General features: G+C 33.3%; 1 protein-coding gene across 3 annotated transcripts in view; it reads right to left on the bottom strand.

Annotated features, from left to right (window-relative positions):
- DPP10 (dipeptidyl peptidase like 10) overlaps window positions 1-24,120 on the bottom strand; it is a 1,408,189-nt gene that overhangs the window by 2,732 nt on the left and 1,381,337 nt on the right. For all 3 annotated transcript variants that reach the window (XM_064382830.1, XM_064382829.1, XM_064382831.1), the window contains exons 20-25: window positions 21,732-21,926; window positions 21,000-21,054; window positions 4,846-4,945; window positions 4,559-4,617; window positions 4,377-4,449; window positions 856-929 (exon numbers count right to left, since the gene is read on the bottom strand). In XM_064382830.1, coding sequence (XP_064238900.1) covers window positions 856-929; window positions 4,377-4,449; window positions 4,559-4,617; window positions 4,846-4,945; window positions 21,000-21,054; window positions 21,732-21,926 — 556 coding nt within the window. The remainder of the gene's footprint in view (window positions 1-855; window positions 930-4,376; window positions 4,450-4,558; window positions 4,618-4,845; window positions 4,946-20,999; window positions 21,055-21,731; window positions 21,927-24,120) is intronic.

The following is a 24,120-nucleotide window of genomic DNA, read 5'->3' as shown; positions in this document are numbered from 1 at the left end:
ACATTGTCTGGTGCAATTATTACTTTGACAATGCCCTTTCCAATGTAAACAAAATTGTTACTGTTTCTAAAATATAAATAAAAAATGCAAATGTTGTCCCATCAATGCCTGAGTACAAAGTTTTAAATGGTGCCTCATTACCCTTTCCATAAAACGCCATACTCCTCAGTGTGCTCTGGTCATGCTTATGGAATGACCTGAGATCTGTTTATCTGTGTATCTTCATCTTTCATCATCCTAAACCTGGTCCTTTGTGTTTTAGACAGGTTGAACTATTTTTGGTTCTTCTGAATGCCAAGAAATTAAAATGACTATTTTTTTTCTTTCTATGACTCCTGTATCAGACTGGAAGCTCCTTGATAGTGTAAAGTATGTCTTGTCACTCATAGAGCAGAGTGACCACTGTAAAGGCCTTGATAAATATATATTAAACATATGAATGCACAGGTGTAAATGGTAATGAAAATGGCCTTTTATCCTCCCTTCTTTTCTTCTGATAGTTCCCCAAGCATTTTTTATCCACTATTTATTGTGAGAATTATTGGAAGTGAAGAAAAGAAAAAAGAGACAAGGAGGGAAATAGAAACTTGTTACTTTTAAAAGAATTCAATATTTGGGATATGAATAAGTCTGAGATGAAAACGACAATTTAGAAAGGATTCATGCAATTCACTTTTAAAGCATGAGCTGATCCACATTCTCAGTGTAATTAGGAACGAAAAACAATCTTTGGTACCTAAAAAACACATTAAAAAATAATAGTATGGAGAATGGAATAATAGAGAAGCTGTGATGTGTATCTCACCAGTGAAAAAACATGACAAGAAAACACATTCTTCTAAAAAAGTAGCTTACCTGCATAGTATAATTCACTCCAGCTTTTATTAGGTGCTTGATTAATTCTGCTGAGTGTTGGAAATGAACTTTTGCTGGAAGAAATCATATTATACTTGAAGAAACACATTGCTTGTAACAACTTTTTCAGATTATTTTTCAAGGATATTTTATTTTATATATATCGCATATTTAAAAGACTTATATCTGGTTTTAGGTAGAAAGATTTTGAAGGTTACTAACTTTTTGAAGATGACTAATTTTGAAGATTACTAGGCCACAGTCTCAGTTGGATGCTGGCATTCTGCCTTATTATTCAAAATAAAAAAGAATACCCCACACTGAAAAAACAGAATACACATCTCATTATACAAAGGCTATTTAAAATAGAGCATACTGGTTACTCTTACTTTCTTTTATCTTCCTTCCGCCTGAACCTAAGATCCAAAATTCTGAAGTAAGCAGCCCCACAGCCCTGGATTTGGTAGCCATGAAGATCTGGCGCACTCAAATCTCTTTCCGCAGCAGTTTGCTCACATTCTGTCTGGGCTGTTCATTCTTGCAGTTTGTACATCTTCAAATTTCTGTAACTAATGTTTAGGCTAACTTTTTTTTTGAGACAGAGTCTCACTCTGTCACCCAGGCTGGAGTGCAGCTGCATGATCTCGGCTCACTGTAACCTCTGCCTCCCTTGTTCAAGCGATTCTCCTGCCTTAGCCTCCTGAGTAGCTGGGATTACAGGCGTGTGCCACCATGGCCAACTAATTTTTGTATTTCTAGTAGAGATGGGGTTTTACCATGTTGGTCAGGCTAGTCTCGAACTCCTGACCTTGTGAGCTGCCTGCCTCGGTCTCCCAAAGTGCTGGGATTACAGGCATAAGCCACCGTGCCCGGCCTAAGCTAACATTTTTAATTGTCACTGCAAAACTAGGACAGCCTTATCAATAGTTTAAGCTTCTTTAATGCTCTAACTCCAGAATGCTGAATAATCAGACTACACAGCAGATAATGTAAAATGCCAATCATTTAAACCTATTAAAAAATAGATAGTCAAGATCTTTTTCAACATCTTCTTATGGTACTTAATGGGAAAATGACCTTGTCATTGCTACATAAGTGCAAACTGCTCTATAAATGTAAGCTTCTAGAAATGCTAATTAATAAGGTCAATGACAGAGGTAATGTGATCCCTTATTTCTCTGTATGGATACAGCTGAAAATAAATGTGCAAATGGATTTTCCAGATTAGATTTCTTCTGCTTTTTCTAGTGCAAAGTCCACTGATATTTGTTCCCATTTGTCTGTTTACTGTAGCTAAAAGGAAACATTACAGGTTTGACTGGTTGATTGAATTGATTTGCTGGTAAATTTTGAAGACAATATTAACAATAGTGGTGTTATAGTGTCATACTGAGCACCTAATTCACCAGGCCCATATGGGTTGTGTGGTGTGTGTATGTGTGTGCCTGTGTGTGTGAGTGCTTGTGTGTGTGTGCTCTTGCACATTCACAGGTGCATTTTCTCTTAAGTGACCGGGGCTGAACCTCTGCTTGTATTTTATTAGATGGATGAAGCGCCAGGTCTGTGACTGAGTGAGTCATATAGAACAATGTGATTTAGCCTTATAGCTACAAGATATTGACAGAGAAATTTGAAATAGCACTAATATATTAGTCCAGTGTTATGGGTAGACATGTAAAATAATTTAACCTTGAATATTATTTATTCACACTACTAAAGCTTCAGAGCACAGTGAATAAAAGGCTCAATACATGGATTCAAATTTCCTTCCTACTAATCAATTGTGTCTACACTTTTAGGCAAGTTATATCATTTTCTAATATTTATTTTCCCAATCTGTTAAATAAAAGTAATAATACCTACTATTCAGTGTTTGTGAGAAGTCCAAATGAGACATTAAATGCTTTTTTTTAGCACATTTTCTGACATATAATGAGCACTTAATTGCTATTTATTTTTATTACTGGTTGATATATATGTAAGGTCTTAATATGTTAGAACGACATCCAAATGTCCTTCAAAATTCGTATGCTCTCTTCCATCATGTTTCACCCAACACTGGTATTGTATCATTTATATCTTTCTTTAATAGACTATTAACACTATAATTGTTTTGAATTTTCAGATAAGTTGCAAAGACAGTACAAAGTTCCTGGATACCCAATTTTCCCCGTTGCTAACATCTTACATTATTATATACTTTGTCACAAATAGAAACTAACACTCATATACTACTATTAACTAAACCCACTTTATTTGGGGTCCACTAGTTTTTGTTGTTGCTGTTCTTGTTTTCTTGTGTTCTCTTTCTGTTCCAGGGTTCCATTCAGTATCCCACAGTATATTTAAACATCATGGCTTTTTAACTTCCTCTGGTCTATGAGCGTTTCTAAGACTTTGTTTTTGATTACCCCAACAGTTCTGAAGAGTACTGGCTGGGAGTCCGATAGAATTTTCCTCACTTGGGTCTGTCTGATGTTTTTCTCATGGTTAGACTGGAGTTATGTATGGGCTTGGAGTACTAAACCATGGAGGTAAAATGCCATTCCCACTACATCATAACAAGGGCATTTAATAACAGTAACAACATGACTGATCACTGTTGATGTGATGTTTGTCAAATTTTTCCACTGGCAAGTTCCTCTTTCTCTCTTTTTCCATATAGCATCCTTAAAGCAAATCATTCAGTGGAACCCACCCTAAAGAGGAAGGAGTTAAGTTCAAGATTTAGGAAATCCTGATTCAAGACTTTGACTTTCTTGGCTCACTTGTCAGATGGCCTTGGATAAATATGTTTCCTTTTTGAAATTGATTTTTCTCATCCATGAATGGAGCTATAAATATTCAGCCTTCTGTTGTAGAGTATAATAATAATAGATAATAAAATATAAATTCTTTGGTCCCTAGGATAATATGACATAGATTCTTTGGTCCCTAGGAGTGTCATGTAAATATAAAATGATATTATTTATTACTACTAACATCAATCACATTTACCTCCAAGGTTGATGAAAAAAATGACAGATGGCATGAAAGTGCCTTTTTAAAGTTTTTAAGTTCATTAAGTGGGTAACCTCATTAGAATTTCATGTCAGTGCTTGCATCTTTTTGGTTTCTGTTTTCCAGGTTGGTTTCCATTTTAGGTGTGCTGAGTAACATTGTAGCCCTAGTTGCTAGCCACAACTGCCTTTTAAAATTAAAATTAAATAAAATCATTTCAGTTCCTCGGTCACACGAAACACAGTATGGCCACAAGTGGCCAGTGACTATTGGATCCAGCAGTATTTCCATCATTACAGGGAGTTTGATGAGACAATGCTGCCATTTGAGGCATAGCTTCCCCTCCTCTTATTTCTGAATTCTTTTTTCCCACCTCCTATCATGTATCTGATTCTTTGTGCGACTCTCTGCTCTCTTCTTCAGACGGTTTACAGGGCTTCTTCCTGTAAGCAAGTCCTTAGATGTATGCCTTTGTAAAAGGTCATACCCTATCAAACAGCAGCAGCAAGTATAATACTTACTGTCAGCAGTTCCATGAATTATTAATATATTTTCTTCTTTCAAGCCATGAATATTATGTAGCACACTGGCTGCCTATAAAGGAAAATAGAAATATCTGTATCTATAGATCTAAATAAGCAATTTTAACTGAATTTTTAGAACAAAAATACTCTTCTTTCTTTGATATTTTTATACTAGTTACCTGGTAAGTGCTTTCTTCCTTAGATGGCATCCCAAGGTATCTTTCAGAGAAAGCTGAGGCTGTGACCCAAGAAAACAGACATTTAAGAACAAACTAAAAACTATTTGAGTAGCATATTTCATTATTTAATTGTCATGCTTTAGTAAAATCAACTGAATCAGGAAGATAAACAGCTCAAAACACGTTCTAATAACATGATAAATGAGCTCAATTGAGCTATTCTGCATTGGGCTCTTGTGTTCTACAAATCAATACATTATATTAGGTATAATGTAGGAAGTACTCACCATACAATTTCAAGTCTGTGATAGGTGCAACCACCGATCCACATTTAAAAAGCTTTTCATCTGATTTTAAGATCATTGATGCAATATAGCCACCATAACCCTAGGAAGGTGGAAAAAAAAATATATATATATATATAACATATACATATGTGTATATGTATACACACACACACACATATATATAAAACAACTATGCTTGGAGATATTTTTAGCTTTTGATCAATGTTTGTTACTGTACACCATATCAGAATGTTTCATATTTGAAAAAAAAAATGCTAAAATCGTTTTGTGCAATTAAAGTTTTTGAACATTTAACTTATTATATAACAGCTGTTTTAATATTTGTTCCATGATTTCATGCTACACATCTGGAAACGGCCTCAAATAATTTGATGTTAGGGAAATAAAGCACTTATAAAATCACATATAATTTTCTACTAATTTAATATTTAATAAAATATTGAAATAATGATTATGTAGAATTAAGAAATAAGAATGAAATTTTGAAAATATATCACCAAAAATATAGATTCTGTTTTAACTTCTTATAGGGTTCAGAACATGTCACCCCAAAATAAGACTGTGATCTATTTCACCCCAAATATGCTTCTCTGGCTAGGGTTATTTTGAGCTAGATATTTTGAGAAACTGCAGACATAGAAAAAGTACTAAAAACAAAGCTGGAAGTTGCCCTTTTGTAAGATAAATTTATGTCTATAAAGGAGGAAATTTATAGAAATTTATAGTTTTAAGACATGATCTTGCTCTGTCACTCAGGCTGAAGTATATGGCACAATCTCTGCTCATTGCAAACTCTGCCTCCCGGGCTCAAGCTATCTTCCTACCTCAGCCTTCTAAGTAGCTGGGAACACACTTGATTATGTCACCATGCCTGGCTAATGTATTTTTTTATACAGATAGGTTTTGCCATGTTGCCTAGGCTGGTCTCATACTCCTGGGCTCAAGTGATCCACCCACCTGGGCCTCCCAAAGTGCTGGGATTACAGGTGTGAGCCAAGAGCCCAAGTTGAGAATAAATTAAATTTTAATTGCTCACCTTCCTCTCAACCATTTTTTATGTATTCACAGAATGCAAGAGTATATCATGAAAAAGTCTTTGGAAAATTTACTTCAGAAGAGGGCAAAAATAAGATATAAGTTCTAGGTAGACATAAGATCATGCTTCAACTTTCAAAACAACACATATCATCAGGTAGAGTCACAAGCGGGGAATCACCACATTGTATTAAATTAGAGGCTATTTTTCATTTAATATAGATCAAAAACTTTCCTTCATCAATGTAGGCTGTTCTGATTGTGCATTTTATTGGTCTAGGTTTTGTTATTCATTAAAATTGTTTTGTCCTTCCCATTTCCCAGGCATTTTAGCATTACTTACAAAATTTTAACAAATTGATATTATTATTTTAAAATTTAATTTAGGAGACCTAAAATATAGGAATGTTTCCTTAGAATTTTCCTTCTTAAAAGAAACAGACCCATGATGTAGGAAACTATGTTCAATAGAAGGACTTGGAGAAGCAGAGGTGGGGTTTGCAATGCCATCGACTCAAAATTTATGTTTGCAGTGGCCCTAGGTTTTCGGATCATCTTTAAGTGACTTTATGAATATAGTAAAAGGGATTCACTGACAGACTGGAATTTAAAAAGAGGTGATTTGTGTGAACTTACACTTCCATAATTCTTTCTGAACCACTTCACTTGTGATACACAATGAATTTGAAATAAAAAATTTTATAAATACAAGATAATTTTTATTACACTTTATTATTTTGCATTAAAACTGTGACTTTGCTTAACATAATCACTCATACTTTACCACAATACTTATAATCCTGCCTTGAAGTAGAATCTTAATCCTGCCTGAAGGAGGATCTTAACTCTACAGATTATGTACACTGAAACTTTAAATCCTAGAAGTGACTCAAGCTGGTCTCAAACACTGAGAGGCCCTCCCTCAAATGAAAACATACAAAACTCTAAATACAAATAATTACCTCCCTAAGCAAAGTGTTCAGAAGCTTTCATATTCATTCATATTTTTAAACTTCTTTTATTTTCCCCAGATATCCACAGTTATCTCCTTAAGTTGCCTTCTCTTAGTTCAAACATAATCTCCTAGTGATACCTTTTCTGAGCTCCAATCTAAATTTGTCACATTATCTCTAATCCTGGCCTCCTTATTTATCTCTCTTCTTTATTTTTTGGAATCAAACTCTCACCATCTGACATTTTATCTTTTACCAATTATGTTTAGTTTACATGTTTTCCATCTAGCTCTCCTCACTGAACTAAATTCAATAAAGAAAGCCTTTTCTGGCCTGGCATTGTGGCCCAGGCCTGTAATCCCAGAACTTTGAGAGGCTGAGGTGGGCGGATCATGAGGTCAGGTTTGAGACCAGCATGGCCAACATGGTGAAACCCCATCTCTACTAAAACACAAAAAATAGCTGGGCGTAGCGGTGGGCACCTGTAATCCTAGCTACCTGGGAGGCTGAGGCAGGAGAGAACTGCTTGAACCTGGGAGGTGAGCCGAGATCGTGCCACTGCATTCCAGCCTGGGTGACAGAGTAAGACTCTGTCTCAAAAAAGACTTTTCTTCTGTTCTTTGACCACTGTATGTTCAACACTTCAAAAAAGTGCTGGGCACACAGTGCACACTCAATAATGTTTGTTGGATGAATTTTTTTTTGGCCTGGTAATCACAGTGGTATCAATTCTAAAAAATAATGTTTGTAAGACAATTAAACTTACTTTCAGTTCTTGTAATTTTTTTTTATTTTTGAGACAGAGTTTCATTCTTGTTGCCCAGGCTGGAGTGTAATAGTGTGATCTCAGCTCACTGCAACCTCCACCTCCTGGGTTCAAGTGATTCTCCTGCCTCAGCCTCTAGAATAGCTGGGATTATAAGTGTCTCCCACCACCCCCAGCTAATTTTTGTGCTTTTTAAATACAGACGGGGTTTCACTCTGTTGGCCAGGCTGGTCTCGAACTCCTGACCTCAGGTGATCCACCCACCTCCACCTCCAAAATTGCTTGGATTACAGGCATGAACCACCACACCTGGCCATGATTAATATGATTAATGTTTTTAAAGAAGCTATGTCAATAAAAGTTTGCTTCTAAGAGTTTTTTAATATTTAGCACTTACATATAATTCTTAAAAGAAAAAAATGTAAAATTATTATATATTAAATGAGGTTAGGTTAGGTCCTGAAGATAATTATTCAAACTAAAGTGGCTTAATGTCTTCAATCAAGTAATACCCATAATTACTAAGTAATAAACACATGGCCAGTTAAAAGCTACATATGCTATTAACATAACCTTTCCATTATCCCAACAAGCCAGTTAGAAAATAACACTGAGAAAATGACACCATTTACGATAAAAATTAAAACATACAAATTATAAGCAATACTTGGAAATAAAAATAGCAGGAAAGAGATTTGACCTATTTTAAGTAAACTATAAAATTCTTCTAGGATAAATAAAAATAAAATTAAAGAAACATACTAGGCATATTGTCTGCCTCAGATGAAAGTTAATCTTGTGACTGTTTTAATTCTTCTTAAATTATTATAACCGTAGAAACAAATTTTAATTAAAAAATTCCAGTTGAATATTTTGGGAGAATTTGAAAAATCAAAGATAATAAGACAGGTGAGCCAAGAATATTTTCAAATAGAGAAGTAAAAAGTGGAAATTGCCTTTAACAATATTAAAATGAATTGTAATGAAGCATGTTATACTTAAAAGTCTGTAAGATTAGCATAAGAACAGAAAGACAGAATACAATAGAAATAAACCCAGAAATAAATGAGAACTTAATACTTAGTTGCTATCACTGTTAAGGGTGTTGATTTAGTTAACCAGTGGAGCTGGGGAAACGGGCTGGTTATTTGAAACTATGTAAGTAAATTCCCACCATACATCACGAGTGCTATGCATCTCTCTCACCTCTATTAAACTTGGATAAATAAAGAAAAAACATAATAAATATTCATTTAGCCTTTTGATAGAAACAGGACATCTAAATAATAAAATCACTAGAAGAAATTACAAAAGAAGGCATTTGAGAAGAGTTTGCTAAGTTTTAGAACTTCAGTTTTTTGGTTCATCATATGCAAATATTAACAAAAAATCAAGGAACTAAGGAAATATTTTAAACAAGTGTGAACAGAGACTGCCACGTTTAATACAGCAGAACCTCAGTATGTCAACAAGGACACAAATATATATGTTCATATATACCAGAAGTCAACATAAACTAAGCATATATAATAGGTAAATGGGCAATCCAAAAAGAGACATATAAAATGGTTAATATAAAATTTACTTTATTTAACAATTTATAATTCTAATGTGATAAAGCAATAGAAATGAGACATACCCTCCTATATGAAATGACTAAAAATATACACAAAATATATAAAGTAGAAGTTCTTAGGACATTGGACATTCAGCAATGAAGGACACTGATCCCTGAATGATTAAAACAAACACACCAATCCTAGGATTGTTACAGCTTGCTACTTTGAAGAATGAAGATGAGGTATAGTAGAACAAACTCACTGAAATGGAACATACAAAGAAATATGTGCTTCTTTTTTTTCTTTACAAAAAATTTAATAGCATATTAGTCAGCTTGGAGAAAACTTCAAGTAGCCCAATCTACATGTATTTATAATCCCTGAAAAATTAAACGACAAAAATATATTTGAAATAATAACTAAAAAATTCAATATGCTGAAGCAAAAGACATACGAAGAAAAGTATACCAAGGCATATCACAATGAAATTCACTAAAATTAGTCATAAAGAGAAATTATTAAAAACATCTAGAGATAAAAGACACAATGTACATAGAGGAATAAAATTAAGAATGATGGCATATTCTTATTGGGAAAAAAAAAAGCAAACCAGAAGGTAGTAAACCTCTTTACTGTATAGAATGAAAAATGTCAACCTAAAATTTTTTGCCCCCAAAATAATAAAATATTTAAAATATTAAAGTGAAATAAAGACACATTAGAGCTGGAAGAATATATTACTTGCAAACATGAAGTAAAAGCTAATTTAAAGCATATTCTTCAATCAGAAGAAAAGCTGAGACTAGGTGGAAATCTGTAACTACAAAAAGAAATGAAGAACACTGGAATTGGTAGTTACATGGGTAAATATATAAACATTTAAACACTTTCTTTAAATTTGTTTAAAAATAACTGACTTTTAGGCTAGGCACAGTGGCTCATGACTGTAATCCCAACACTTCAGGAGGCTGAGGCAGGCAGATCATCTGATGTCAGGATTTGAGACCAGCCTGGCCAACATGGTGAAACCAGCCCCCCGCCCCACCCCGCCATCTCTACTCATAATACAAAAATTAGCTGGGCGTTGTGGTGAACACCTGTAATCCCAGCTACTGGGGAGGGTAAGGAAGGAGAATTACTTGAACCCAGGAGGTGGAGATTGCAGTGAGCCGATATCACACCATTGCACTCCAGCCTGGGGAACAGAGTGAAACTCTGTCTCAAAAAATACAAAATAAATAAAATAAAAATAATTGACTTTTAAATGCAAAACTTATAACAATATATTTTGGGATTTATAACATGTAGCATAAAATGTATGACAACTATGGCATAAATGTTGGAAACAGAGAAACAGAAGTATACCACTGTGAAGTTCTTATATATCATATATATGTATGTACATTTATATATACATTACATCATATATATGTACCTTATATTATATATATTATATATATGTTATATATATACACACAGTTGCCCTCCTGTGATATATTACTTCATATATATATACATATATCAACAGACCATTATATAAATATGTATGTACATATATACATAAATACTGGCCTGTTTATAGCTCACTACCTTGAAAAGTGAAGTAAAATAATAATATCATAGGAGGACACTTTAATTAGTTAAAAATATACATTATAAGCCCTAAGGAAGGCATCAAAATAATACAAAAATGGTTATAATTAACAAATAATAAATCAAATTTAATTATAAAAATACTCTTTTAATATAAAACACACCAGAAAACATCTTAAGGAAACTAAAAGCAGAACAAATAGAAAGTATATGGCAAGATGATAGACGTTAATGCAACAATAACAATGATCACACGAAGGGTCAAAGAGCTAAAAAAAATTATTTAAAATGCAGAGATTTAATATGAAGCATCTGTCAGATTGAATGAAAAAGGTGACACCCAACTCTTGGCAGCCCCTAAGAAACATACTTTAAATATAAATACATAAATACATAAAAAGAAAAATAATGGAGTAAGATTTATAACATGTTAACAATAATCAAAAGAAAGATGGAGCAGCTGTATTAATCTCTGACAAAAAAGATTTCAAGGGAAATAAGATAACTAAAACCAAATATGGCCATTTCTTAACAATAAAGAGGTTAACTAATCAAGAGGAAATAATGATCCTAAGTGTGTATGTATCCATACAATAAAAGACTTTGGAAATAAATGAAGCCAAAACTGAAAGTAGGAAAAGACAAGCAGACAATTATAGCTGTTAAATAAAAATTATAAGAGGCCATTGTTTTGAGCTAAGCTCCTGCTCTAATCCTCAACAGACCAGACAAAAATCAAAATGGAGCCACTCATGCTGAGTTTCCATGTTACCAAACCCAAACTGAGTTTCTGATTTTTATTTTTTGTTACTTCCTTTTCAGTCCTTTTCTAACTATAAAACCAACCTCTTCTGCCCAGCTCATTGGGACACATTTTCTATTTTATGGAGTGAAGTGTTGCCAATTCTAGAATTGCAAATAAAGCAATTAAGATCTTTAGAGCTAAATTGTTGTAATTTGGTCTTATAGCGTAACCAAAGATTTCAACACCCTCTTTCATTAGTTGATAGAAAAGGTAGATAGAAAATCGGTAACAGAAAGCTGGAATAATATATTCAATCAACTTGGCTTCATTGATATTTACAGAACATTTTATGTGGTGAAATTGAGGTAGACTTTAAGAAGAGGTGAAGTTTGCAAAAAGAATAAAGTTTGGATATCTAGAGGGAAAGGGAATTCCAAATTAAAGAAAGATCATAAAATAAATTCAATTCAAATGTCTATGCAACAAAAAATCAAATAAAACTGAACTACCTTGACAAAGCTAACAGTCTGACTTAGAAAGCAGAGCACAAGTGAATGTAATACATTACATACTGGTATCATAATTATAAGAAGCTACTAAAAAGTGTTCTGTAAGTACACAGGAGGGAACAGTGTTTTCTAGTGGGAGAGATTGAGTGAATGGTTAATGGAGGAAGGGACACCTGCACAGGGCTTAGTAAGAGATAGAATTCTAAAGCAATATGTAGGCTAGAGGCAGTTAGAAAAAGAAAAAAGATATGAAATGAGGTAGAAAGGTGGAAGGCATGCTTATAATATAAAAGATTTCAGTTAAATTATATTTCAGAAAATGGAAAGTAAATAACTAAATGCAGTTGAACTATCCTTAGGACCCATTTTACATGATAGTTATAACTTTTAGAATTAGTGAATACTTGTGAAATATAGACATAAAATTGGATGTAAAAAGACAAAAGTTGACATCTATGTTTTTATGCTGACTGAAGTTTGTCTCTTCTCTTTTCCTCCAGTATCCATGTAATAGGTTTAGAAGGTAATTATTTTAATCAACGTTTCCTTGGTGTTTATAGGACTAACGTTTTAATACATAGAAAACAGGTAGTAGTATTGTCTAAAAAATATATATTGTTTGACCAAGAGAATATTCTTAAAAATACTATCATTCTATTCCTTAATCAAACACGGATTAGAATGGATTAGGAAGATTTGGAACCAACCGAAATGCCCATCAATGATAGACTGGATAAAGAAAATGTGGCGCGCACACACACACACACACACACACACACACACACACATATATAAAATATACCATAGAATTCTTGCTTTTGCAGCCATAAAAAAGAATGAGATCATGTCCTTTGCAGAGACATGGATGAAGCTGGAAGCCATCATTCTCAGCAGACTAACACAAGAACAGAAAACCAAACACACTGCATGTTCTCACTCACAAGTGGGAGATGAACAATGAGAACACACAGACATAGGGAGGGAAACAACACATGGCAGGGCCTGTCAGGGGTGGGTAGCAAGGGAAGGGAGAGTATTAGGACAAATATTTAATGCATGCAGGGCTTCAAACCTTAAAACCTAGGTGACAGGTTGATAGGTGCAGCAAACCACCATGGCACATGTATAACTATGTAAGAAACTTGAACATTCTGCACATGTATCCTGGAACTTAAAGTAAAATTTTAAAAAAATGCCCTTCATGGGCATCCCAACATCTCAGCTCCTTATTAAACATTTCCATACTCAAAAATAAAAATTAAATCATACGCAAAACTAAAACATTGAGCAATTTTTTGAATTTCATAATTTCAGCTTTATTGAGATGTATATATATCAGAATGATACATCTCAGAATGTAAGTTTAGTTTTTGCTGGTAAAGTCCATAATAATGGATGAAATTATTCAGCTAGCTAGCTAGATATAGATATATATCATATAGATATGTATATCATCATAAAACCATGATATATCTTAGATCAAAAGGAGAAAAAGCAGGACCTGGATATTCAAATATTAGTGATGTAACAGGACAAGCCACAGACGAAACCTCCCAGACACCAGATTTGAAGAAGGAAGTGGCTCTATTCAGCCAGGAGCATTGGCAGACTGGCTTCTCAAGAACCGAGCTCCCCAGCAAAGAAAATCCTAGCCTTTTTAAAGGCTTGCAGTTCTAGAAAGTACATGAGAGAGGGTTGTGATCGAAGCAGGCATGGGGTATGTGACCAGGTGGGGGTCTGAGCAAGAGCGGAGGGCGTTTCTCCATATTATGCCTTCAATCTATAGATAGGAGTGTGATTAAGTGTGGTGCCCAGTCTGCCAGCCTTTACTTTTTTTCTAAATAAAGTTTACAACCTAGTCTAGAATGCAAGATAAGCTTGCAGCTTCACTAGGGAGGGATTACTTAAATTCCTTAGCCTCTGTACAACTCTTAAATGGCCTTTACTTTTAGTTAACTACTACTTGTGTTATGCTTATCATTTAAACTATATTCTGTTGAGTGTAAAGAAAAGACATTGACTAAAAATTGCAAATTCCTAGATCTAGAGCTGACAATCATCTTTCCTTTCCTGGAGGAGATATCTCAAATTAATCACATCACTTTTTTATACTGAGATTTAACTTAGCCTAGAATCTTACAAGGTAGAACTTGTTTTACCCTTATTGATGAAAACAACATATTTACGGCAGTTTCTTTTCCAGCATTAGGTGAAACAGATACTCCACTTAATCCCTCACCTAAGGAAAACCAGAGTAAAACCAATCAACCAAACAAATAAAACACAAATATAAATTGGTGGCTTTTAAAAAAAGGCACAACCCAAAAACACCAAGAATAATTTAAATGCAAAATCGAACTGGCACAAAGCTTGTAAATCCACAAAAGCCAAATATAAACTGAAAGCTGGAAACTTGAAAAGTAAAGAAAGAATAAAACATGTTTATTCACATGCTAAAGACTTTGACCTTTTGCTCTAATGGCTTCTTTGGTGGATGGGGTAAACAAAATCCACAATAGGTCTAAAGGAGACCCTAAATAAATCCAGATCCCAAAAGCATTGTCTAAATGTGGCAAAAAATAAACAGGATGCATACAAGAGATTGGTGAGAGTGTTTTTTTATTCTTGTTATGAGCTTGTACTGTGCTAATGAAAAGTAATTAATCTTGACTAAAAATTTGAGCCATAAGTCTACACTTGGATTTGTGGTCCCAATTCAGCATATGCAATTAAAAATAAAACATAATACATAAATACAAATGCAACACAAATATCAAAGAATTCCCATAGATAAAATTCCAAGAAAGATAAGCTTAACTACAAGTAAATAAATTGTACACAAGGAAAAGTATCATTATGACTGAGAGCCAGAGAAATAACAGGCAAGAGAAACCGATTCTCAAAAATAAGAGATATTTTTTTGATAAGATGTAAAATATCAAATGAAGAGGCTAAATATGTTTTAAAAAATACACAGCAGCAAAGCAAGAGTTAAAGTATAGCTAAACATTTTTATAGAAAGCCCAGGGAAACTTCTAGTAACAATTTTTATTTTAAACAATAAATATAGAAAACCATTAATCCCACATGAAGAGAGAATTATTGGATGATAGAAGCAAGTACAACACAGAATTAAATACCAAAAGATACTGAGAGAAGTTTATAAGATAAGCATGTTAAAGTGAGATTTCAACACATTTTTAGTAAGAGTTTAAGAAGGATAAGAAGTTATGACAATATTCTAATAGAAAATTGATAATTTACTAAAATTGACAGAAAGCACGAAAACATAGATTCAGAAAACCCAATACAACCTAAACATGGTTAATGAAAAAAATCTATACTATGCACATATTAGAAACAACAGAACACCAAAGAAAATTATCTTTTAAAAATATGAAAGCTTCAATATTGCTTAGATGTCAGTTATCTCTATGCCAGGTGATGTATAGATGCAAAACAATTCACATAAGAAATCCCTACAGTGAATTTTTTTTAGGAATTAATCAAAGCGATTCTAAAATGTACAAAGAAATGTAATACATTTAGATGAGTCAAAAGAACTTTGAAAAAGGAGACCAAATATGGAAAAACTACTAGTATCTGATTTTAAGATACTACTATCTGATTTTAAGATACGATATGAGGATGAATTTTATGGTATGTTGATTGTATCTCAATTAAACCTGATGAAAAGGGGAAGGAATAGGTTTGCAGTTGTAACATGCTTTCTGTGATTTAGTATATTTTAGTATCAAACTGTAAGTTGCACAATCTGAATGATCAACAAATCAGTTTTGTTAAAATATTCCTATATGAAGCAATAAACACATGAAAAGGTGTCAGGTATTATTAGTTCTCAGTAAACTACAAATGAAAATAAAATAAATCCCTCTATTCATCTATTGTGAATGGTTTAAAAAGAATGATAATATTAAGTGTTGGTATAGATGTAGAACAAATAAAACTCTCCTATATTGTTCCTATAAAATAAAATATAAAATATGAGTACTTTCAAAAAGAGTATGGAAATTCCTTATACAAGTAAACATGGACTTACTATATGACTTAACAATTCTACTCTTATATGTTTACAAAGAATATGAAAATATATGTCTACACAAAAACAAGTATACAATGTTTACAATAACTATAGACAATACTAAAAACAACATAAATGTTCATTCATACATGAATGGATAAACAAATCATTTTATAGTCATACAGTAAAATACTTCTCAGCAGTATAATTGAACAAACCAAAATTATATTTAGAAAAATAAATGAAAGAGAAAAAAATAATCAATCCACATAAATGGAAGACAGAAGGCAAATAATAGGACAGATAATAGGCACATATAATGAAAACAGTAACATTTAAATTTATCACTAATTAGAAAAAATATAAATGAATATAATCTTCAACCAATACATAGAAATTGGCAAAAAGATAAAAATATATTTCTCTCTCTCTTTTTGTTTAAAGGGCATACCTAAATCATGAGGACAAGGACTGCAAATAATAAGATGGAAAGGCTGATAATAAGTACATATCAATGAACAATCCTGTTATTTTAATTTTAATATAAAAATCATCTTTAATGAAAAAATTAATAGGGATAAGCTGGGTCAATTACAACAACAAAAGATTAAGTTTATCCAGAAGATATAATTCTGCAGTTGTAGGAACTGAGTAATAGTCCTAAAATATATATATATATATACACACACACACACCCCCCATGGAATAGTACTCAGCCATAAAAAGGAACGAAACAATGGCATTTACATCAAACTGGAAGGAACTGGAGACCATTATTCTAAGTTAAGTAACTGAAGAATGAAAAACCAAACATAGCATATTCTCACTCATAAGTGGAAGCTAAGCTATGGGGATTCAAAGGCATAAGAATGATGCAATGGACTTTGGGGACATGGGGGAAAGGGTGGGAGGTAAGTAAGAGATGAAAGACTACACATTGGGTACAAAATACACTGCTCAGGTGATGGGTGCACCTAAATCTCAGAAATCAACACTAAAGAACTTATTCATGTAACTAAACACCACCTATTCCCCAAATCTCTGTTGAAATAAAACAACAAAAAGAAAACACCAATCACTAAACAAAAATTCCAAGAACTCTAATGAAGAAACTGATGGGCTGATAAAATTGCTAATCAGGATCAAGTAAAACAAACAAACAAAAAATAATTACATAAAATTAAATAATTGATAAAGGTAAAAAAAATTGTTCCCTTTTTAACTCATAAATCAATTGAAATTTCAAAGTATTTTTGTTATCCTGATCAATTCTTTACCACTGTTCAATTATAGTCAGTAAATTACAGAAAAGTACAGAAAAATTAATTCATTCAATTTGAAATGAAAATAATAAGAACAGAAGACAGAGACTTATCCTGAAAAATAAAGAGATACTTACACTAAATATTAATAAGTGTACTCTATATCTGTACTAGTGAAAAATACCTAAGAGAGCATCTCAAAGGGATTTTTAATTTAAATGCTTATGTTAGAAAGGAAGAATAAAAAGTTAATAAACTAGACATTCAAATTAATAATTGATGGATAAAATGGATGTAAAAAGTAGAAGAAAAGTAATAATGGCAAGAATATAAACTAGTAAAGTAAAAAACAAAGATAAATAGAGAACAACCAGGCCAGAAAATACAGTTCACTGAGAAAAAAAGAGAGAGATGAAGGAGAGAAAAAAAGGAAGACCAAGAGCAATAAAGGAAGTCCGTGAGTGCAAATGAGAGCAAGAGAGGGCCCCAGCAAAAGCAAGAAGGCACTGGCGAGTCATAACAGAAATCAAATGGGATATTACTGCCACAAGTGAAATGCTGAAACATATAATAAGAGGACATTATTATACATTACTGTTTGTGTATATTTCTGAAAAGTTATATGAAGTGAAAAAAATATTCTTTTCAAAGTACTAAAAGTGACTCCAGAAGAAATGAAATAAAATGTTAATAGTCTTTTATTGATTACATAAATTTAAAAACTAATTAAATTTTTAATACAAAACAGAAAGCTATATCCCCTAATGTCTTTATAATATAGTTCCAATTTTAAACAAATTTTCCCAGGCAATCAGTATAGCAAGAACATTGTTTTCCAACCCATTTTGTGAGTTTAGCATAACCTAATTTGAATCTGAAATAGGTACATTTCAAGAAAAAAAAATCACAAGGCCTACTGAATCTTAAGATTAACAGTGTTTTTTATACGCTGAGAAATTAAACTTTTAATTTATAACCCAGTCACAGATATGCATAATTGTTTGATTGACCTGGAATTTTTTTTTCTATTTAAGATGAAGTCATTCATATTTTCACTTGTTTTTATACTATGTCACTCTTTTTTTTTTTTTTTTTTTTTGAGACAGAATTTCTCTCTTGTTACCCAGGCTGGAGTGGTGCAATGGCGCGATCTCGGCTCACCGCAACTTCCGCCTCCTGGGTTCAAGCAATTCTCCTGCCTCAGACTCCCGAGTAGCTGGAACTACAGGTGTGCGCCACCGTGCCCAGCTAATTTTTGTATTTTTAGTAGAGACAGGGTTTCACCATGTTGACCAGGATGGTCTCGATCTCTTGACCTCGTGATCCACCCGTCTCGGCCTCCCAAAGTGCTGGGATTACAGGCGTGAGCCACCGCGCCCAGCCTACTATGTCACTCTTTTAGTTTTCCAGAGTCATTTGCTCTGAGGCACATCAACTATACAATGACGACTGGGGGAAAAAGATTTTGAACTTCTAAATTTGAGGCCTAGAGTGTTATTTTTCCATGGTTTCTAGGCTCGGCTTCTAATTTCTCAGCGGCTATGGAAGATCCTCTACCATCTCTGCCCAGTCTTCCTCTCATTCTTATTGCCTATCATTCTTCTAATACGGTCAACTACTTCATGTTTTCCACACATACTCCCCTTACCAACACTGCATTTGCATGAGCCTCTTTTCCTTCTCCTCTACCTGCTGATCACCACCCAGCTCATTGTTGCTCTTTTCCCTGAGACATTTTGCAACCCTTTGAATCTTCTCTGAATTTCCATGAATGTTTGTAAAAGCTTATTTGGTCCTTTATGCTTATTTATGTATGCAGTAAGAAGAGTCCTGAAATGTATAACCCTAAACCACTTGTAAATTATTACATATCTCAGGACTGTTAGGGAGTAAAATGTTCCCTACTGCATGTATTCTTTTTGTATGTGGTAAAAACATATAACATAAAATTTACCCTATTAACCACTTTTAAACACACAGTTTTGTAGTGTCAGGTATATATTTCTTTCTGTGAAACAAATTTCCAGAACCTTTTCATCTTGCAAATATGAAACTATATATCCATTAAAAAAAAACTTCCCTTTTTTCTCTCCCCTCAAACCCTAGAAACTGTCATTTCATTCTTCATTTTCATGAACTTAACCACTCTAGCTATCTCATGTAGTAAGTAGAGTTATACAGTATTTGTCCTTCTGTGACTATCTTCACCTAGTACAATGTCCCTAAGGCTTAACAGTGCTGTAGTATGAGACCAGATTTTGTTTTACTTTTTAATATATCTAGGGTTTCCATTTCTTTGGAATAATCACTTTCTTAGAGGTTTTTTTTTTTTTTTAATCTTTACTACTAGGGATGCACTTTCAGTTATTTACTTGTTTGTATTTATGTTGGAGGAGCAATGCTCACAAAATATTTCTACTTATCTGTTGACTATTACTGATAATAAGCGTAGAATACTGTAAAGGCATGTTACACTGCAGATGTCTGAAGTGGAGAGAGGATGGTGGTGATTTGCACCGAGTTATATTTTGCTCATTTGTTAAGTGTTTTTCTATTCGCCCACCTGTCATTGTGTACCACTGAAATTTATGCCCCAATTAAAGTTACCAGTTATTTTATATCATGGATCTCTAGGTTACTTATGAATAGTAGAAAATATAATATGTTTAAAACCGTGAACACCAAGAATGTGCTTTCCTTCTAAACTAAAATAGTTCAAGGTCTCCCGTTTTTTTTTCATGTTTTTACATTTATAATATATTGTCCACTGATGTATTAAAAACTAGCTTAATAAATATCTATATGAGGTCTATTTTCCCACTGTCAAAATGATAGTGAATCTGACATAACAGATACTGCAATAAGTAAATATCTTGCAGAGAGCACAGAAGACATAATTATCCACACTGGTCATCTCTCAGCTTCTAAGCCTGTTATCTGTTTTCCTAAGATTGCTATACTTGCTAGCTTTTTTTCTATGGAGAATATTTTGCTTCAAGAGATTTGTTTGACCAGCTTCCATTTGTTATTTAGGTATTGGCTTAAATATAACCTCATCAGAGAGGCCTAAATTGACCACTCAACCTAATGACACTGGCCGTTTCTGTAGTTACATTTTATACATCAGTTTTTCTTTGTTTTCCTTATGAGGCTTATTACTATATGAAACTATGTTTTTCATTTACTGTTTCCCCTCTCTGGAACATAATAAGCTTCATGAAAACAAAGCCCCCTTTTGCCCTGTTGTTGCTCTATTTCTAACACCAGGTGCCCACTAACTGCCCAATAAATAGTTACTGAATTAATAAATGACTGACTATACCTAATGCTAATTATGCTATAACATTTTTAAAGGATTACACAAAAGAATCATAATGAAGCATGTAATTACATATGTATACATACAAACGCACAAACAATAAACTTATGTATGTATACATATATATATATATATATATATATATATATATACACATTTCAGACCCTGGAATCCACTTCTTCTGCCATCAGATTTTGCTACAGTGATATTTTCCATGTTACTAAGTACGGAATCCCAGTCAATATGGAACTTATCTGTAACCAACTGGCCTCTTGTGAATGTGTAATAGGATGGACAGACAGACACACAGATATAGATTGAAAGGTAGATTCAGCATTTCTACTATTTACCTTTCCAAAAATGCTTAATCTTTGGGAGTCAATGTATGGTTCTTTCAGTAAAAATCTGCAATGAAAAAGAAAAACAATAGTTATATCTTTGTCAGTTAAATGAACATGTAAATTTATTCTTGGCATGCATACAAACAAAACAATAGCTAATGACTAGAAATGCTTTACTGACTGTAGCTCTATTCATGTGTAAGGGTCATATACTCCAGTATCTTGCTACTCAAAGTTATGGTCTAGTAGTTTGGTATCACCTGAAAGCTTGTTATAAATGCAGAAGCTTGGGCCCCATTCCAGGCCTATTGAGTCAACATCTACATTTGAACAATTTAATATCTGGTTTCTGTGTGCTGTTTTAAAGAACCTACTAACTTTCTAAGGTCACACATTCATGCCAGTGTGGTAATGGTATCTGTGAAACTTCAAGAATTGTGATTAACTAAGGATATAACGGACACTGTGGATTACTATAAATAAATAATATAGTGGTATAATTATACTATAGCCCACTTTCATAAATCCAAAGTGAACTTTAATTCCAGAGGAGAAATATGAGAATTCTTTTATTATAGCATTAAGGGTGACAGTTCCTTGAAAAAAATGCAATAGGCTTTATGATTAACTTACAAAATTGCGGAATCACTAAAATGGAAACTTTGTATCAGGGTTAGTAATATTATATGTGTTAGAGTCTGTCATTATAGAAAACAGAGAAGAAAATGTGCACACACTTACTTCACAGCTGTTATTTGGTCCTTTACTTCTACTGAACCTAATCTTCGATGAATCTCCTGCAAAATTTTCAGGCCCTGGAATCCACTTCCTCTGCCATCAAATCTTGCTACAATGACATTATCTGTGTCAGTGAGTACGGAATCCCAGTCAATATGGAACTTATCTGTAACCAGTTGGCCTCCTGGTTCTTCATCCCTGCAAAAACCAACATATTGGACCAAAACAAGAGCAATTGAAAATCTGGTAGAAATTTTAGCTTTCATACTCACTAGTTAACTTAAGTAATGGAAAAGAACTGTGCTGGCTATTAAAATTTCTGTTAATTCTTCATGATAAACCTGAAGATAAAAATACAATTTTCCTTTGTAAAATTTAATTGAAAAGTTCCCTGAATGAAATGAAAGTATGACTTAACACTGCAATAGTAATTACTTTAGCCCATTTTTCAATGGGGAAAAATGAAGAAAAATGGATGGTACTTTCCAAAAAGGCATTTCTAAAGAGTGACTGTCAAGTTGGCAGACAGGTCTATCTTTATTGGATTTCTTCCACACGGTGTATTTTAAAAATGTCTTACAAATGGCTTAAAAGGGTTGAAGGGTCTGATAGCAGAACCAATTATGGAAAGTTGATAAAAATTTAGCAGGAAATGTATAACCATAAATAACGTTAACCTAAAAAAAAACCTGTGTTAATATCCTGAATTGTTTCTTTTGTTTGTTTTTGTGGTAGAATTCTCAATGAGGAAAATTTAAACAAACAGTGAGAAAATTTCTTTTTTTATCACTAAAGTTGACAGCAAGAAGCATAGATATATATATGCTTGAAAAATTTGAACGCTAGAAGGAAAGAAAGACACACGAATAATAAAGCATGAATGTTCTTTCCAGAGGGAAAAAGAAGGTAAAATTTTAAAATGTCAGCTTAAAATATTTATTAGTTTATTTTCTAGAATACATAAAAAGTAAAAAAAAAAAATCAGATTCTGATACAATCACAGGTCCATACCTAGGTATAGTTCCAAAAGGCAGTTGTGCATGTGATAGATCTGAATAGCATTCAATCCACTCTGAAAGGGCCTTCATTTTTAGTTGGGCAACCTGTGAGAAATTCCCACCCTACTCACTCTTCAAGGTAAAAACATCAAACTCTCCTGCCTTCCTCTTTATGTAAATGCTTATCTAGAAGCCCCAATATACAAACCATCTCCAATAACAAGCTTTCAGATTATTAGATTTACTACAGCAAATAACCTTTCAGCAAGAAATGAAACCTAGCAGATACAGGGGTTGTTTGAAACCAGTAAGTTACATAAAAAAGTAAGTAGAGAATCAGACAAAACACAGAGCAACTAAAATTTATTAAAAATTGTTAGGGGATGTATTGTGTTCCTCAAAATTTATATGTTGAATCCTAACCCCCAGTCACTTAGATTGTGACCATATTTGGAGACAGGTCCTTTAAAAAGGTAATTAAGTTAAAATGAAACCATAATGGTGGGCCTTAATGCAATCTGACTGGTGCCTATTAAAGAAGAGGAAATTTGGACACACAAAAGACCCCAGAGGTGCACAAATACAATGGGACTTCCGTATGAAGAGGCACAAAGAGGGTGGTGGTCTGCAAGTCAAGGAGAGGCCTCAGAAGTAACCAGTCTTGCTGGCACATTGATTTTGGACTTCCAGCCTTCAGAGCTTTGTGAACATTAATTTCCATTGTTTAAAATATCCAGTCAGTGGTATTTAGTTGTGGTGCCCCTAGCAAACTAATATTAATGCCTTCCGTGGTCTAAGCACTTAAGATCCATTATGTCATGTACTCTATATTTCCAAAATTTAATAAACCTTTCTGGGAGTAAGTTTTCTGTTACATGGCTTATGACATGTATTATAAATAAACACCATAGATAAACTGTGCCATAGAAATTAATCACAACTCTCCTCCATTCTTTTCCAAATCACACATTTAATGGTGATCATCAGTGATTCAAACCTAAATATGCCTTGTCCTTCCACAGTGTTTGTAACCTAGATTTTCTTCTTTTCTAACTTCTTTTAAAACGTATTTTAGTTTATGCAACATTTGCTCTTAATGAGATAATCTGAAATTAGTTACTACACATATCCCTATGATCTAACCTAGAATTCTAATGTCTTCATTCAGAAGTAAGTCTGGAATTGCTGTTTTATTTATTTATTTATTTTTCAGTTCCCCAGTTGATAATGATACAGCTTGTTTCACATTTGAGAACTAGCATGAATCATTATGCCTAGCACAATTTCTAATGTATGTAGGACATAGCCGATGCTTGTTGAAATAGACCTTCTCAGGGAAAATAGACTCAGATGAAGCTTAAAATGGAAAGACCTTGAAAAGACTTGAGTTTACA

Source organism: Aotus nancymaae, unplaced genomic scaffold (genome assembly GCF_030222135.1).
Source record: "Aotus nancymaae isolate 86718 unplaced genomic scaffold, 86718_ANA_hifiasm-v0.15.2.pri h1tg000029l, whole genome shotgun sequence".
NCBI lineage: Eukaryota > Metazoa > Chordata > Mammalia > Primates > Aotidae > Aotus > Aotus nancymaae.
The sequence above is the reverse complement of the archived record's forward strand: the minus strand, read 5'-3'. Positions and strand labels throughout refer to the sequence as shown.